Source organism: Neolamprologus multifasciatus, chromosome 7, assembly GCF_963576455.1.
Source record: "Neolamprologus multifasciatus chromosome 7, fNeoMul1.2, whole genome shotgun sequence".
NCBI classification, from domain to species: domain Eukaryota; kingdom Metazoa; phylum Chordata; class Actinopteri; order Cichliformes; family Cichlidae; genus Neolamprologus; species Neolamprologus multifasciatus.
This window is the reverse complement of record NC_140445.1, coordinates 9,637,581-9,651,388: the sequence shown is the minus strand read 5'-3', so window position 1 is coordinate 9,651,388 and position 13,808 is coordinate 9,637,581. Positions and strand designations below refer to the sequence as shown.

Below are 13,808 nucleotides of genomic sequence, written 5' to 3'. Positions count from 1 at the left end.
TGCATAGCCACTTAAAGAGAGGCAACCAAACACTTCTCAGATGTTATTTTTCATGGCAGTGTAATACATGCAAAAATGAAACAAACTATTTCCTATCAGCTTCTTAGAATATTATAAGCAGGAGATTTAAGATTTTGGATTCTGTATAGATGGGGATCATATTGCCACATCTATATAGAACCCAAAATGCAAACAATTGCTCACTGAATCTATTTGGATACGACTACTGTGGCTGGAGAACTGGTTGCCTTGACACAATTCTTTAAGCACATAATGTAGCCTCACAAGCTACATTATTCAAAGGAATTGATGTTGTGAGGAATAATTCTGGGCTTTGACTACACTCGTTGCTAAGCTAACCCATTTTGCTTTCACTTACAGAGTAGGAGACAAGTAAGTAGGAAACCTAACTCTAGGAAAGGAAGCAAATATTTAGATTTTCTAAAATTTTCAACAGTCCCAAAATAGTTGTGTCCAGACAGACAAAACTATCATGTGTACGTGTGTGGAAAAGGAAAATAATTAAAAGCTTTTTTCTGAAAACAGAATTGCACATTTTGTCAACGTTTCAACCTGTTGCCACTAGATCTATCTACAAAGCCACATATGCAATAACAGAACGGGCAGAGCCTCACATTATCCATTTGTTTGTTGGTAATTTTTGAAACATTAATCTATACTGGAATGATGGTTGTGAATAAGGCAGTCAGGCGGGTTAATGGGCCCACACAGTGTTTGGAAGTATAACTTGTGCTTGTATTATGTATCTTACTTAAGAAAGGCAAATAGATTTCCCATGAACAACATGCATTAACAATTCCCAGCAGAAAATACTGCTTGCATTACTCTGCAACATTTCCTTCATTGCCAAATAACTCCCATTTAAATTGCCAGAATTATGCCTTCACATCCCATTCTTAATGCATAGGGTTTACAATAGCTATAACAGCTGATATTTACACCTATAACAGCTTCAACGCCTCTGGGAAGGTGTTTATGGGAATGCCCAACTCCTGCAAAACAACCCCACAACTTAGGCTACGTTCACACTGCAGGCGAAAGCGCGTCAAATCCAACTTTTTTTTACCCTATGCGACCCATATCCAATCATGGTATGACAGTGTAAACAGCACAAATCCGATATTTTCAAATCCGACCTGGGTCACTTTCCGATACATATCTGATGTTTTAGAAAGCGACTGCTGTTTGAATGGTCGTGTTGCATTAAGTCCGTCTTTTACATCACTGACACAAGACAGACGCCAATTATCAGTGGCGGAGAAGCGCCCGAGAAGACATCGTGAACGCTTCCTGGCCATCCAATGTAGATGTCAGTGAATCTGTTGGGAAGACAGTATTGGAGAAACGTGAACATTTTATTTGTACTGCATAATCTGCAGATTCTGACAGAAATCTGCAACTATCCTTTGAAGCGCCGCTCCTCTCTAAAACAGCCACTTGCAAATAACAAAATAACTTTATAACTTAAAGCAAAATTGGGAAACGTAAAGTCCAAAACAAGTCTTTATATTAACGGCCATCAGTCAAACAATACTGTTTGGTCTGGGTCTAAATAGAGCGCGTTGTGTGTGACGTCTTCTTTTGCCGCTTTGAGCGTTCACACTAGAGCGCGTTTGCTGTCACATTTTATTTGTAGTGTGAACAAGCAGACAAAAAAATCGGATTTGATCAAAAAATCGGAATTGAGCATTAAGACTTGCAGTGTGAAGGTAGCCATAATGCCCCTCCGCCAAACTTTAGACTTGGTACACTGCAGTTAGACCAAATACATTTTTCCTGGCAAATATCAAACCTAGACTTGTCCACCGGATTGCCAGATGAAGAGACACGATTCATCACAGCAGACAACATGTCTCCACTGCTCTGGAGTCCGGTGGCAGTGTGCATCCAACATTTTGCATTGTGCTTGGATGCAGCTGCTGGGCCATGAAAAAGGAATTCCATGAAGCTCTCTATCTGCTGTTCTTGAGCTAATCTGAAGGCCAGAGGAAATTTGGAGTTCTGTAGCTACTGACTCTGCGGGGCGATCATGGCTCAAAGAGTTGGCAGTTTGTCTTGTAACCGGAAGGTTGCCGGTTCGAGCCAAGGCTCGGACAGTCTGCCGCCTACTGGTGATGGCCAGAGGGGCCGATGGCGCGATATGGCAGCCTCGCTTCTGTCAGTCTGCCTCAGGGCAGCTGTGGCTACAACTGTAGCTTGCCTCCACCAGTGTGTGAATGTGAGTGTGAATGAATAGTGGAATTATAAAGTGCTTTGAGGGCCCCGAAAAGTGCTATATAAATGCAATCCATCATTATTATTATTATTATTATTATTATTATTATTAAAAGTGGTGATCTATATGCCTCAGTATTTTATGTGGCCCACCACTTTTTTGCTGTTGTTCCTAATCACTTACACTTTGTTCTAATAGTTATTTGGAATACTTAGAAGTGAATAATTTCATGACAGGTGGCATCCTAGCACAGACTAGCTTTATAGGTTATTAATGTGTTATTATTTGGAAACAGACGGTTTTGCATTTTGCTGCTCTGTTAATGCTGCTTACTAACTGCAGTGATTACTGAATTTAGACAGTAATGCATCACATTGCTGCTTTTCAAAAAACATGCAATGTGATTACAGCAATGTCTTACAATATTGCATGTACCATGTGCAGTATACTTAGGTCTGATATCATGTATCACATATTTATGATTTGTGACATAAAACACTCACTGGCATTTACACATACTAATATGTGGGTTTACCGTGAAGCCTGGAGCACAGATACACTCTCCAGTTACACTGTGGCAATCAGCACCATTCTGGCACTGGCACACCTGCTGACAGGACTCGCCATAAAGTCCTGGAGTGCACGTCTCATTGCAGTAGAGACCTGACCAACCAGGCAGACATGTGCACTCCCCTGATATCGGGTGGCAGCTGGTGACAAGAGAGAAAAAGATAATAGTTATAAACTTTGTTGAGGTGTTTCCTACAGTCAAGATTCCTACTAGTCAGTACTATTTCCTACTTAAAGTATTTAGTGTGCTTGAAACAATTTTTTCTATGACCTGTTTTTTTTTTAAGATCAGTGACTATCTCTAGTATTTAATCCCAAAGGTTAGCTAACACACTAGTAGCATTTCTGCAGTTAGCTACAAAAATGAAGTGCACTGTCATGCTTCCCTGTGGGACTGAGCTTTAGCTTTTCTTTTAGCTTGTACAACTTCTCTACATCCTAACAGTGCTCACTGGAAGCATAATGAAAGCCTAACAGCAGTGGCAACAGGCAAATCAGGCCATAAGTGTTTCTTCTAGCTGTCTTGGTCTAAATCTGAAAAAACAAAACCAAAAAAAAAAAACCTAATCAAACTATCGAAAATCTAAATCTAAAAATGAATTACAATATACCTGAGGAAGACTTTTTTCATTTTTCAGTGTGTGGGTTAACTGTAGTAATACAGGTGAAATGTGTCAGAGTTTGACTGACAGATGGTGTATCTGACACAGCAGTCCCATTGAGAAAGAAGCAGAACAGCTGTTATCTGCAATGACACATGCAGCCCACCAGCTGTGCTAGGCTAACTGATCACTACACTCAGTTGTCTACAGACACAGCGGTCATATACACAAATCTATACACGCAACATGTCAAACTGCTAAAACCCAAAAGATACAAAGGAAACACAGAGTTATATTTTGGAATTCGGGGAACCGTGAGGCAGCATTAATCAAATGGCTTCAAACTGACCCTGATCTGCAGATCAAAGTTTGCCAAAGATGACAACATGATTTACTACATACCCACGAGTGCTTTGGACATAGCACGGACATTTCCTATCGCAACGCAGGCCATAGATTCCTTCAGGACACAGTCGGACATCACATGTCTTTCCTGTGTATCCTGGCTCACAAAGACACATTCCATTGCTGTGGTAGCACTTGCTGTTGTTTTCACAATTACATGTCTTTGCACAGGCAGCACCATAAGTACCAAGGGGACACTCATCCTGGCACCTGTTTATAGAGACACAGAAATATCCAGAGACAGTGATTAGGAAAAAGAGGTGGTGATCAATGACCATTCTCTCAAATGAAATATGAATTGTTGCGTATTTAGCTCCGTGACTATGGAAAGAGGCATATGGTTAATTTGTTTTTTACTGGCTGCAAATCTGGAATGTGTGGTTGTCTGTCTCTCGACAGTCAGAAATATTATAATTCAGATCATTTATCAGTACATATCCATATTTTATATCTATGTATAAAAATAAAGAGGGATAAAACCTGCAGCTTCAGATTCTGAGAGATGTCGGCTTTCAGCACGCGCATGTCCATTCCCGTCAGGTGCTTTGTGTTTACATCTTTTTGCGGAATCCATTTACCTGCTCTCATATGCTGTTTTAGCTGTTTGGCAGTTGTTGAAATAGTTTAGTGACCTTTAACCTGAGATTTTGGCATTTTTCTGGCAAAATACATTTATATTAAAAAAATCGATTCAGAACGTAATGAATCGATATTTCATTATTCAAACTAAAATCAGTTTGAATCGGGAAATCGATTTTTTTTAAACCACCACTAGATAACGAGCAACCAGGTCGAAAACCACATTGTGCTTCCGGTGTCCGAGGTTCAAATAACAGAGGGACTCTCCTTTCCAGCACCCTGGCATAGAGTTTTCTCCCTATAATTAGAACACACCTTCTGGTCCCCCTTCTTAAAGATGGAAACAACCACCCCAATCTGTCAATCCAGAGGTACCGCCCCTGACCCCTCCACACAACATTGTAGGGGCGTGCCAACCAAGACAGCCCTACAACATCAAGAGCTTTCGGGAACTCAGGGTGAACCTCATCCACCCCAGGGGCCCTGACACCAAGGAATTATTTAACTACCTCAGGGACCTCACCCCCAGAGATAGACGAGTTGTCCCCCTTGTCCCTATCCGGTCTTTAAGTCTGACGTCATTAGACATTTCTGGGCACAAACTCCGCTGCAGGTCCCTAAGTCAAAGGATCACTGTAGCATTACTGAGAGAGAGAGAAAAACTGTCTAAATTCTTTCCTCTGTAATAAAATGATCAGCGTTCTGCTCTACCAGGTGTAACAATTAAGTTTAACATCCAAATGAAAACAGAATTTATGACATTTAACAGCTTTAGAAGTTAGCTGGGAGTTAGCTTGCTAGCTTCCATCTAAATATAATTAACCATGTTCTGACTGAGGGATTTATGAAACAAATTCAAACGTACAGCTCTGCTATCACTTCCAACATAAATGAAGACAGGAAACTAAACAGCAGCGACATTTGTAAGGTTACTGAAGTTGGGCTAGCTGGTATATAATGATGTGCTACGTGATCGCTAGCGCAACAAAGCTATGTAAGCATTACTTAAACAGTAAATCTGGAGGATAAATGCTAACGAACGCAGGAATTTTTCCCACTCGATAAAAGTTAATGTGAGGGCTTCCAATGGTTAGGGGCAAATGCCATCGCATGGCAGGATACTGTAAACGGACCAAACCTCAGTCAGTAGAACAACTGAGATAATCCATCCACAATACGAGGTTAGTCATTAATATACTGCTGCAAGGGCTGGGTTGTAGTTACATCGTAAGGTTTTAAAAACTGAGCTTTAAAATGATTAGTGGTAATGAAAACTGAGAGAAGCCGACAGTGATCACTGACAGTTTTTAGGTGCTTGTTGAGATTAAATAGAACAAGATACAAAGCATTAAAACATGTTAAAAACACAACAGCCTTATTAAATGCAGACTACTTTGGGCCCGGAAGCAGGATTCATCACATCATCACTTAAAGACCGGTACTTCCTCCACGGATGACGTGCCAGTGGGATTAAGAAGGTCCTCGAGTATTCCTATTCTTTACTATCTAAATAAATTCACTGAAATTTTTACACTAAGTCCTGCATTTGAATCCTGCTTTGCCTCGTGGTGTCAGGGTCCTTGGGTTTTGGACCCAGGATTTTGAGTTTTTTGTGAGCTCATGATCTGTTTTGATTTTGAGAAAGAACTTATGTTTAGCTTTTTTAGTTTTCTGATAGTAGTTGATCATTGTTCCTCTGTGTTTGGTCATTCCCATTTTTGATCCCTCTCTGTTTCCCATGTCTGTCTAGTTCTGTGTTCTCCGTCTGTATTTGTCTGCTCTCCCTGTTCAGTTGTGTCAAATTAGTCTTCTCTCCCCAGTCAGTCATGTCTCTGTTTATCATTTGTCTGTGTCAAGTTTATACAACGGGTAAAATAAGTATTGAACACAAGTAAATATATTTCTAAAGGTGACATGAAATTCTCACCAGATGTCTGTAACAGCAACCCATCCAATCCACACATCCAAAGAAATCAAACAATAAATGTGCATAAATTAAATTGTTTAATAATGAGAAATGGCACAAGGAAAAGCATTGAACATGCTTACTGAAATTTATTTAATACTTAAAAAAAGGCTTTTGTTGGCGATGACAAAATGCCTCATGTATGGAGAAACTTTGCTCAGGTATGATTTTGGCCCATTCCTCCACACAGTCTTCAAATACTTAAGGTTCTGCAGGTCCCTTCTATGCACTCTGAGCTTTAATTATTAGTTATGGAGATGTTTGGTATTGAGGATATCCTGATTTTTGGGTATAAAAAACCCTGTACTGTACTGTGGGGCTTTGTTGTAAAGGTCTCTCTTACCGTTCTCCTGTGTATCCAGGGCTACAGATGCACTGTCCAGTAGATGACACACAAACGCCATTGTTGTGACACTGACATTCCTGGGAACAGTTTTTTCCAAATCTCCCTTCTGGACATGGCTGACCACAAACTGTTCCCTGCAGACAACAGCACAAACATGTATTTATCGTATACAGAATCTGCAATAATAACTTCAATAATTATAACTTCAAAAATAAATTCTCTTCCTAGAAAATATTCACAGAGCTCCTGTATCAAAGGTTTTTCTCTGGTTTAGCTCATGCTTGCATATTACCATAAAATACTAGCATGTCTAGTGAGCTGAATTTTCTTAAAGAGTTAAGGAACAGTTAGTGTTTGTACCATCCATCCTGCTGGACAGGAGCACTCTCCGGTTACATGGTGACACACTCCTCCATTCTGACATGGACATCTCTCCTCACATTGCTGCCCATGTTTACCTGGTGGACAGAGTTCTTCACACCTTCAAAAAAAGAAAAGAAAAAGAAAAGAACACTTGGTACATCTTTGCACTTCTGAATTTTCTTTGAGATTATAGACAACTAGTAATTTTATAGATATAAAATTATAAAGTATAAAGTAAAATTGTGCTGACCCTTGTTTCACTAAAACTTTGTTTTAAAGTTGCACTTTCTGGCATCAACTCGACCTGCCGTGTTTGATGGAAGAAAAATGCCGAATATTACCTAAAAGAACACTATCCCTATAGTCAAGCACAGAGATGGAAAGACTGTACTTTGAGTACTATTAGTCTTTGCTAATGATGCAGGACAACTTCAATAGACCTGGGCTCTGTACTGTAAAATCTTGGACGAGAACCTCTTTCCCTTTCCCAGAACATGTGGATGGGTCTTCCAGCGTGACAATAATGGAAAAAATCCCACCAAGGCAACAAAGGAGCGGTTAAAGTAGAACCACACTTAAGTCACAGTGTGTCCTAGTTTCTGTAAAGAGAAGTGGGACAAAATCTGTCCTTTGTGCAAACCTTTAGGGAAACTAGAAGTAATGTCTTACTACTGTGCTCCCCAACTAGGGTTTCTCCATCAGTTAGTAAGTCAGGTTTTGCTTGGTGATCAAATAAAAATTAGAGACTGTTCATTTATTCATAAGTGAGCAGTCTAACAAATTCAGTGGGCAATCAAATAATTATTCCCCTGACTGTAGATACTATATATCTATCTATATAATGGAAAACTCTGTGCTTCAACAATGACATAAAATTAAAAAATGATCTGTATAACTCCTTTTTTATTATCATCCATTAATAAACTAATCAGTTCCTCCAAAACACTAGTGTCTGAACTTAATAAATGTTCTATTACTACAACAAAGTTTCTAGTAAAAGGAAGAATATTTCTTGTAGTTATTTATTCAGCACTGCCACACATTTTTTTCTAATCTTTTTCATAATTTCTACATTCAATTAAATTTCAGTTCAATTCAGTTTTATTTATACAGCACTAAATCACAACAACAGTCACCTCAAGGTGCTTTACAATGTAAGGTAGATCAGAGAGAAACTCAACAATCATATGAACCCCTATGATGCCCTATTTGGTGACATTGGGAAGTTAAAACTGCCTTTTTACAGGAAGAAACCTCCAGCAGAATCGGGCTCAGAGAGGGGTGACCATGACTGTTTGGGGTGAGGGGAGGAAGACAAGACAAAAGACGTGTTGTGGAAGAGAGCCAGAGATTAATATTTACTAATAATTAAATGCAGAGTGTGTCTTTAGTGAATCCAAACTAGGATGTGGTTCCACAGAAGAAAGTCCTAAAACCTGAAAGCTCTGCCTCCCGTTCTAATTTTAAATATCCTAGGAACCACAAGTAAACTAGCAGTCTCAGAGCAAAGTGCGCTATTGGGGTGATACGGTACTATGAGGCCTTTAACATAAAATGGGGCCTGATTATTCAAGACCTTGTATGTGATGAAAATGATTTTAAATATGATTTTGGATTAAATGGGACCCAATGAATAGAAGCCACTATGGGAGAAATATGATCTCTCTTTCTAGTCCCTGTCAGTACTGTCAGTGCAGAAGTTTTAGGACAACCTGATAATAATAAATTACAATACTCCAGCCAAGAAATAATAAATGCATGAACTAGTTTTTTAGCATCATTACTGAAGTCACTTCAGAATTATCTTTAAAATCTTTCTATTAATTTGTAAAGCTCTCAGTGCTTTGGTCTCTAACTTGCACTGTAACCATGTCAGACTTCTCATATGATGCAAATCTTTTAACCGTCCAGAGAACCGTCCAGTGTGTGCACAAAATGTTTAAGAATAATGATATGTGCTGTATAAATGAAATTGCCATGACCATAGATACTAGGCTTTTAATGTTATGTCACTGTTGGCATTAGACGGAGGTGGACACTCTGGTATTCTCCAGTTGCATAACAACAGGCAGCACTAATCTACGATTTCTGCTGGTATCCATTCTTATAGGTGCCTACCTTTTCTTTTATGTCACTGTTGGTATTAGAAGCAGGAAACCAATTTAACAAATGATCCCTCCTGACTTACAAAGCACCAGTGTATCCCGGTGGGCACTTGCATTCTCCGGTTGCATGATGACAGGCTGCACCATTCTGGCATTGGCATTTCTGCTGGCATCCATTCCCATAGGTGCCTAATGCACACGACACCTCACAGCGCCAACCTCTGTATCCAGGAGTGCAGATACAAGCTCCAGTGATAGGGTTACACAGAGCTCCATTCTGGCACTGGCATCTGTTACTGCAGTGGGAACCCCAGTGATCATTGTCACAAGCTGAAAAGAAAAAAAGAAAAAAATCTAAATACATCTTTTTTATCTTTCATGTTTATCTTACTTGACATGTGTCACAGAACTGGACATAGGTTGTCATTTCTAATTGCATACGAAGCTTTAATAGATCATTAAGTTAGAGATGCAAGAGTCTGCAAGTAAAATCTATTATAGGGAGTTAGCACCTTATTCAGCTTGCACATAAAAACTCACTCAAAACACTCATCAATATCACTGTCCAGATCTTTTTTCAGTCCCCCAGAGTGCTGAAGTCAATTTAAATATAGCTATAATTCTTATTTTTTATTACTTTTAAAGCTGTCTAGGAGTAAAATAGCAGAGAAAATAAGTGACATAAATGTTTACAATATGTGATGTGCCACCAAATACTTCCAAGAGAATAAGAATAAGAATAATGATAACTACTTATCATTCTTCACTACAAAATGCCTCAGGCTCTCTTAGGTGTGCCTTTCTCGAATGAAAAATCAATGTGCTCAGCATTGTGTGGAGTTTCTGGGCTTTCTTAATTGCTTTCCTAAATAAATAAATGCAGAGCAGCTTTATTTCTGCATCCTTCGTTATAACCCCCATCTGAGTTGTAAGTGTAATCTTTGCTCCTCTATACTGGAACAGAATATCCTTTTCTGGCACATCATAGTATAGTTTTCTGCCTTTGGTTCTTCATGAATATAGCACCATCTACAGGTTTTGGGGGTTTCTATCAGGCCAAATGGTTTGTGGGTGGAATACTGGAGTTTTCTGTATATTCTGCTGTCAGGAAGATATTCATTTTTTGTTGTATACTATACACACACATCTAAATTTAAAGAAAGAAATAGGTGCCATTTAAGCTACGCAAGGCTTTTCTGCATTTGTCAACACATGGAGTATTTATTAGCGGTAACTTATTCATCTTATTCATTGTCCTATATTCATGATTTGTCTATTATCATCCATTTTCCTGTGGTTGTCCCTCTAAATTGACATATAGATGGTAAATGGTAAATGGACTTGTTCTTATATAGCGCTTTTCTACTCTGTCTGAGCACTCAAAGCGCTTTATACAACTAATTCATTCACCCAATCACACCCATTCACACAAGCACTTTTTTCTGACCTAAGTGCTAAGTAATCTACCATTCATACACATTCACACTCCGATGGATGCATCGGAGAGCAACGCGGGGTTAGTATCTTGCCCAAGGATATTTGGCATGCAGACTGGAGCAGCCTGGGATCGAACCACCGACCTTCTGGTTAGTGGCTGACCTGCTGGTATTGGTGTCAAAGTCTTTCTGTTTATTCACATTTCTTCTTCTGTTCTCAAGTTATTTGTTCCCTACCTCTTTCTCCTGGCCTCCAACATCCCTTGTGCCTTATTGCAGTGCCTGCTCTAATTCCTATCACTGTCAATTCCTATGACTGATTTAGTAAATCTTGTTCTATCTGTCCTATACATGACAGTAATTAGAAGTCTAAGAACTGTGATGTATAGAATCAAGTGGCTTAAGAGTACTGGCACCAGGATGTATACATATAAATTACATCTGCAAAGTTAATGACTGTTAAAATGTTGCACAGTCCTCAGCCTACTGCTAAAAGGCTGATGACTTTATATTATGTGCTCAGGTCAGCATATAATGTTGCAGAGGGAAAGTCTCAACTAAAAATGAACAAAACGACCACATATCCACCAGGGATGAAGCATCAACCCGTCAAGCTCTCATTAATTTATGTTTAAAGACTGATAATTGCCTACAAGAACTGACTACAAATCTCATCAGTCCAGTGCATGACCTTCCACACCATGTCCTCAGTGCAATCTTGTTTTGTCTTAAACACAAGCAACTGGCTAATACATTTTGGCTGTAGTTTTTTGGGCTTCAACTTTTATTCTCAAAGCCTGGTGTATCTGCTAACTAATGAAAAGCTGCTGGCTGTGAAAAATCCACAGTAAAACACACTGATTGCAGTTGCATTCTTTTACAAGCAACTTTATTTCTGCATGTATTAATATGTAGTGCAATGAAGCACCGCAAAAAACCCAGGGACTCAAAAATATTTGTGGTTTCCAGTGCTATCTTAGCCTCCTAGTAGATGCACCTATAGTATAAAATTGAAAATCTTTGGTGTCATCTTGCTTGATTTTCAGAAAAAATAAAAGAGAGTTTGACTGAGAGTCAAAACTAGTCCAAAACTTTTAATAGTTGAACACAAATCTGAACATTGACATTTTAAAAAAGATAGGATGCTGTGTAAAATGTCAATAAAAAGGTAGTAATACTGCAAATACAACTTGAATTGATGGTGAGAAGGTATAGCTCTCAGTTACATTTTAAGTCAAAATAAATTATTATTATTATTTTTTTTTTATTAGCAATAAATTTTATTTAAGGTCGAGCTCCTTCTTTCGACTACCACAAACAGCTTGGCATTTATATGCCTGGCATGCAGAGTAATGCTGCCATTTCCAGCTACTCCACTATTCTGAAGTTGTTCAAGTGATTAAAAGGCTCCTTTTCTTCCTTCTGCATTAGTGCGCTTCACTCTGGCCTGATAAAATGTACATACTCTCTTACCTCCGGCGGTTTAGCCTTGTGTGACAAACAGCAGCGGGGCTGAAGGGGGAGGAGGAGAATAAAGATACTAACATGTACATATAAAAATCTCTTCCATTCAAGTCCACTATCACGATACCTTTTTGAAACCTGACCTAGATTGAATAAAAGCTCAACTCCAGGAGCTTAGGGCTCTTCATCTACTTCCCGGAGAACGGATTGTTCTCTTTCATCAGCCTATTCAAAACAGCCACACACACACACGCAGGAAAAAAAACTGTGGCATGGTTTTGTCACAACGCTGGTTGCATCACAGTCTCAAATAGGATCCTAAGGATTTTATTTTCTAAAATGTTCAACATGAGAAAGATTTGTCAGACCTCACATTGTTATCCTGAGCTCTCACTTTCTGCCACAGTAAATTCGACTGTTTTATGTATATTCACTTGAATCTGCATCAGATAAATTTTAAAAGCTTCTTCTAATCACAAACCAAGAAAGAGTATAAAAGAGTTGGGTGAGTAGAGAAAAGACTGGGAGCCAGTGACTGCCAGTTGTTCAGAGTGGGTTCACACTGGGGAGCCTGGATGTTTTTCCATCTATTTAGTGATTACCCAGCCTGCCAAAAATGGTGCACTCATGGGAACAGAAAGCACTGTCACACTAATACGAAGGATTCCCAGTGAGAAGAAACAGCTGTAGCATTCCTCCAGTTTTCCTCTCTCATCCTCCAGAGTTTTTAATTGTCACGTTATTTTGTTAAACATGTCCGTAGACAGGTAAATCAAACCAGTTATTAGACATGTTCACAATTTAAGGAAATGATCAGACAAGAGAGGGTTTTTAGGAAACACTGTTCAATGTTCGGTTTCTATGCCACATGTTAAAACAAGATCTAGAGTGTGATTAAAGTGGTGGGTTCTTTATAGGCTGTCAGTTTTAGTATCTACATGAATGTTAAAAATCACCTGCAATTAATTATTTTATCTGAGCTGAGCACTAAATCAGATAAAACATCTAAAAGGGGATGATTTGGGCTTGTTTTAGGGCCACGAGACCTGGGCACTTTGCAGTCATAAAGCCAACCATGAACTATGCTGTATACCAAAGTTTTCTTGAGCCAAAGTGAGGCCATTTCTCAAACAGCAACAGCAACGTTTTTTTTTTAATGATTTAAATATTAATTAAATATTTGAATAATTTAAATAACAGCAATACTGTAATTCGTTATAAAGCATTTTGTTGGCTTTTAGGGCTCAGATCATATTATGTGTGGGTATTATACAAAATATTTTTGCTGTTTGAGGTGGAATTACGTTTAATAATTTCTGTCATTATCAGACTACTGAGAGTCTTTGTTGACAACTAAGAGTTCAAAGTGATCTACCGATATAAACACAAAAGAGAATTTTTTTACATAGACAGTAAAATATAGTCCATAATGTTGATGTTACTTTGATTTCACAGCTGAATTTGAGCCCCTCCTGAGGATCTTGTGTTATTATCATGTGTACTAAATCACAAGCTCCACTGCCTCAGGTCATTTCCTCCCGCAAAATTTTCTCCTCCTGCTATTACTCCTAACGATAACCCACCCCTCCCCACCCATAATCTCATACACACACACACACACGCACACACACACACACACACAGCACATATTGTCTTTGCCATTTCCTGTCGTTCGTATGTCAAATTGAGCCTCAGACATATTGTTGTGGTTCACTGACCTGTATGAGACAGTCAAC

At 38.9% G+C, this 13,808-nt stretch overlaps 1 protein-coding gene across 1 annotated transcript in view; it reads right to left on the bottom strand.

Moving 5' to 3' along the window:
- megf10 (multiple EGF-like-domains 10) overlaps nucleotides 1-13,808 on the bottom strand; it is a 56,067-nt gene that overhangs the window by 22,149 nt on the left and 20,110 nt on the right. The window contains exons 6-10 of the mRNA XM_085166885.1: nucleotides 9,256-9,502; nucleotides 7,065-7,185; nucleotides 6,702-6,838; nucleotides 3,811-4,023; nucleotides 2,772-2,946 (exon numbers count right to left, since the gene is read on the bottom strand). Of these exons, the coding sequence (XP_085023011.1) occupies nucleotides 2,772-2,946; nucleotides 3,811-4,023; nucleotides 6,702-6,838; nucleotides 7,065-7,185; nucleotides 9,256-9,502 (893 nt within the window). The remainder of the gene's footprint in view (nucleotides 1-2,771; nucleotides 2,947-3,810; nucleotides 4,024-6,701; nucleotides 6,839-7,064; nucleotides 7,186-9,255; nucleotides 9,503-13,808) is intronic.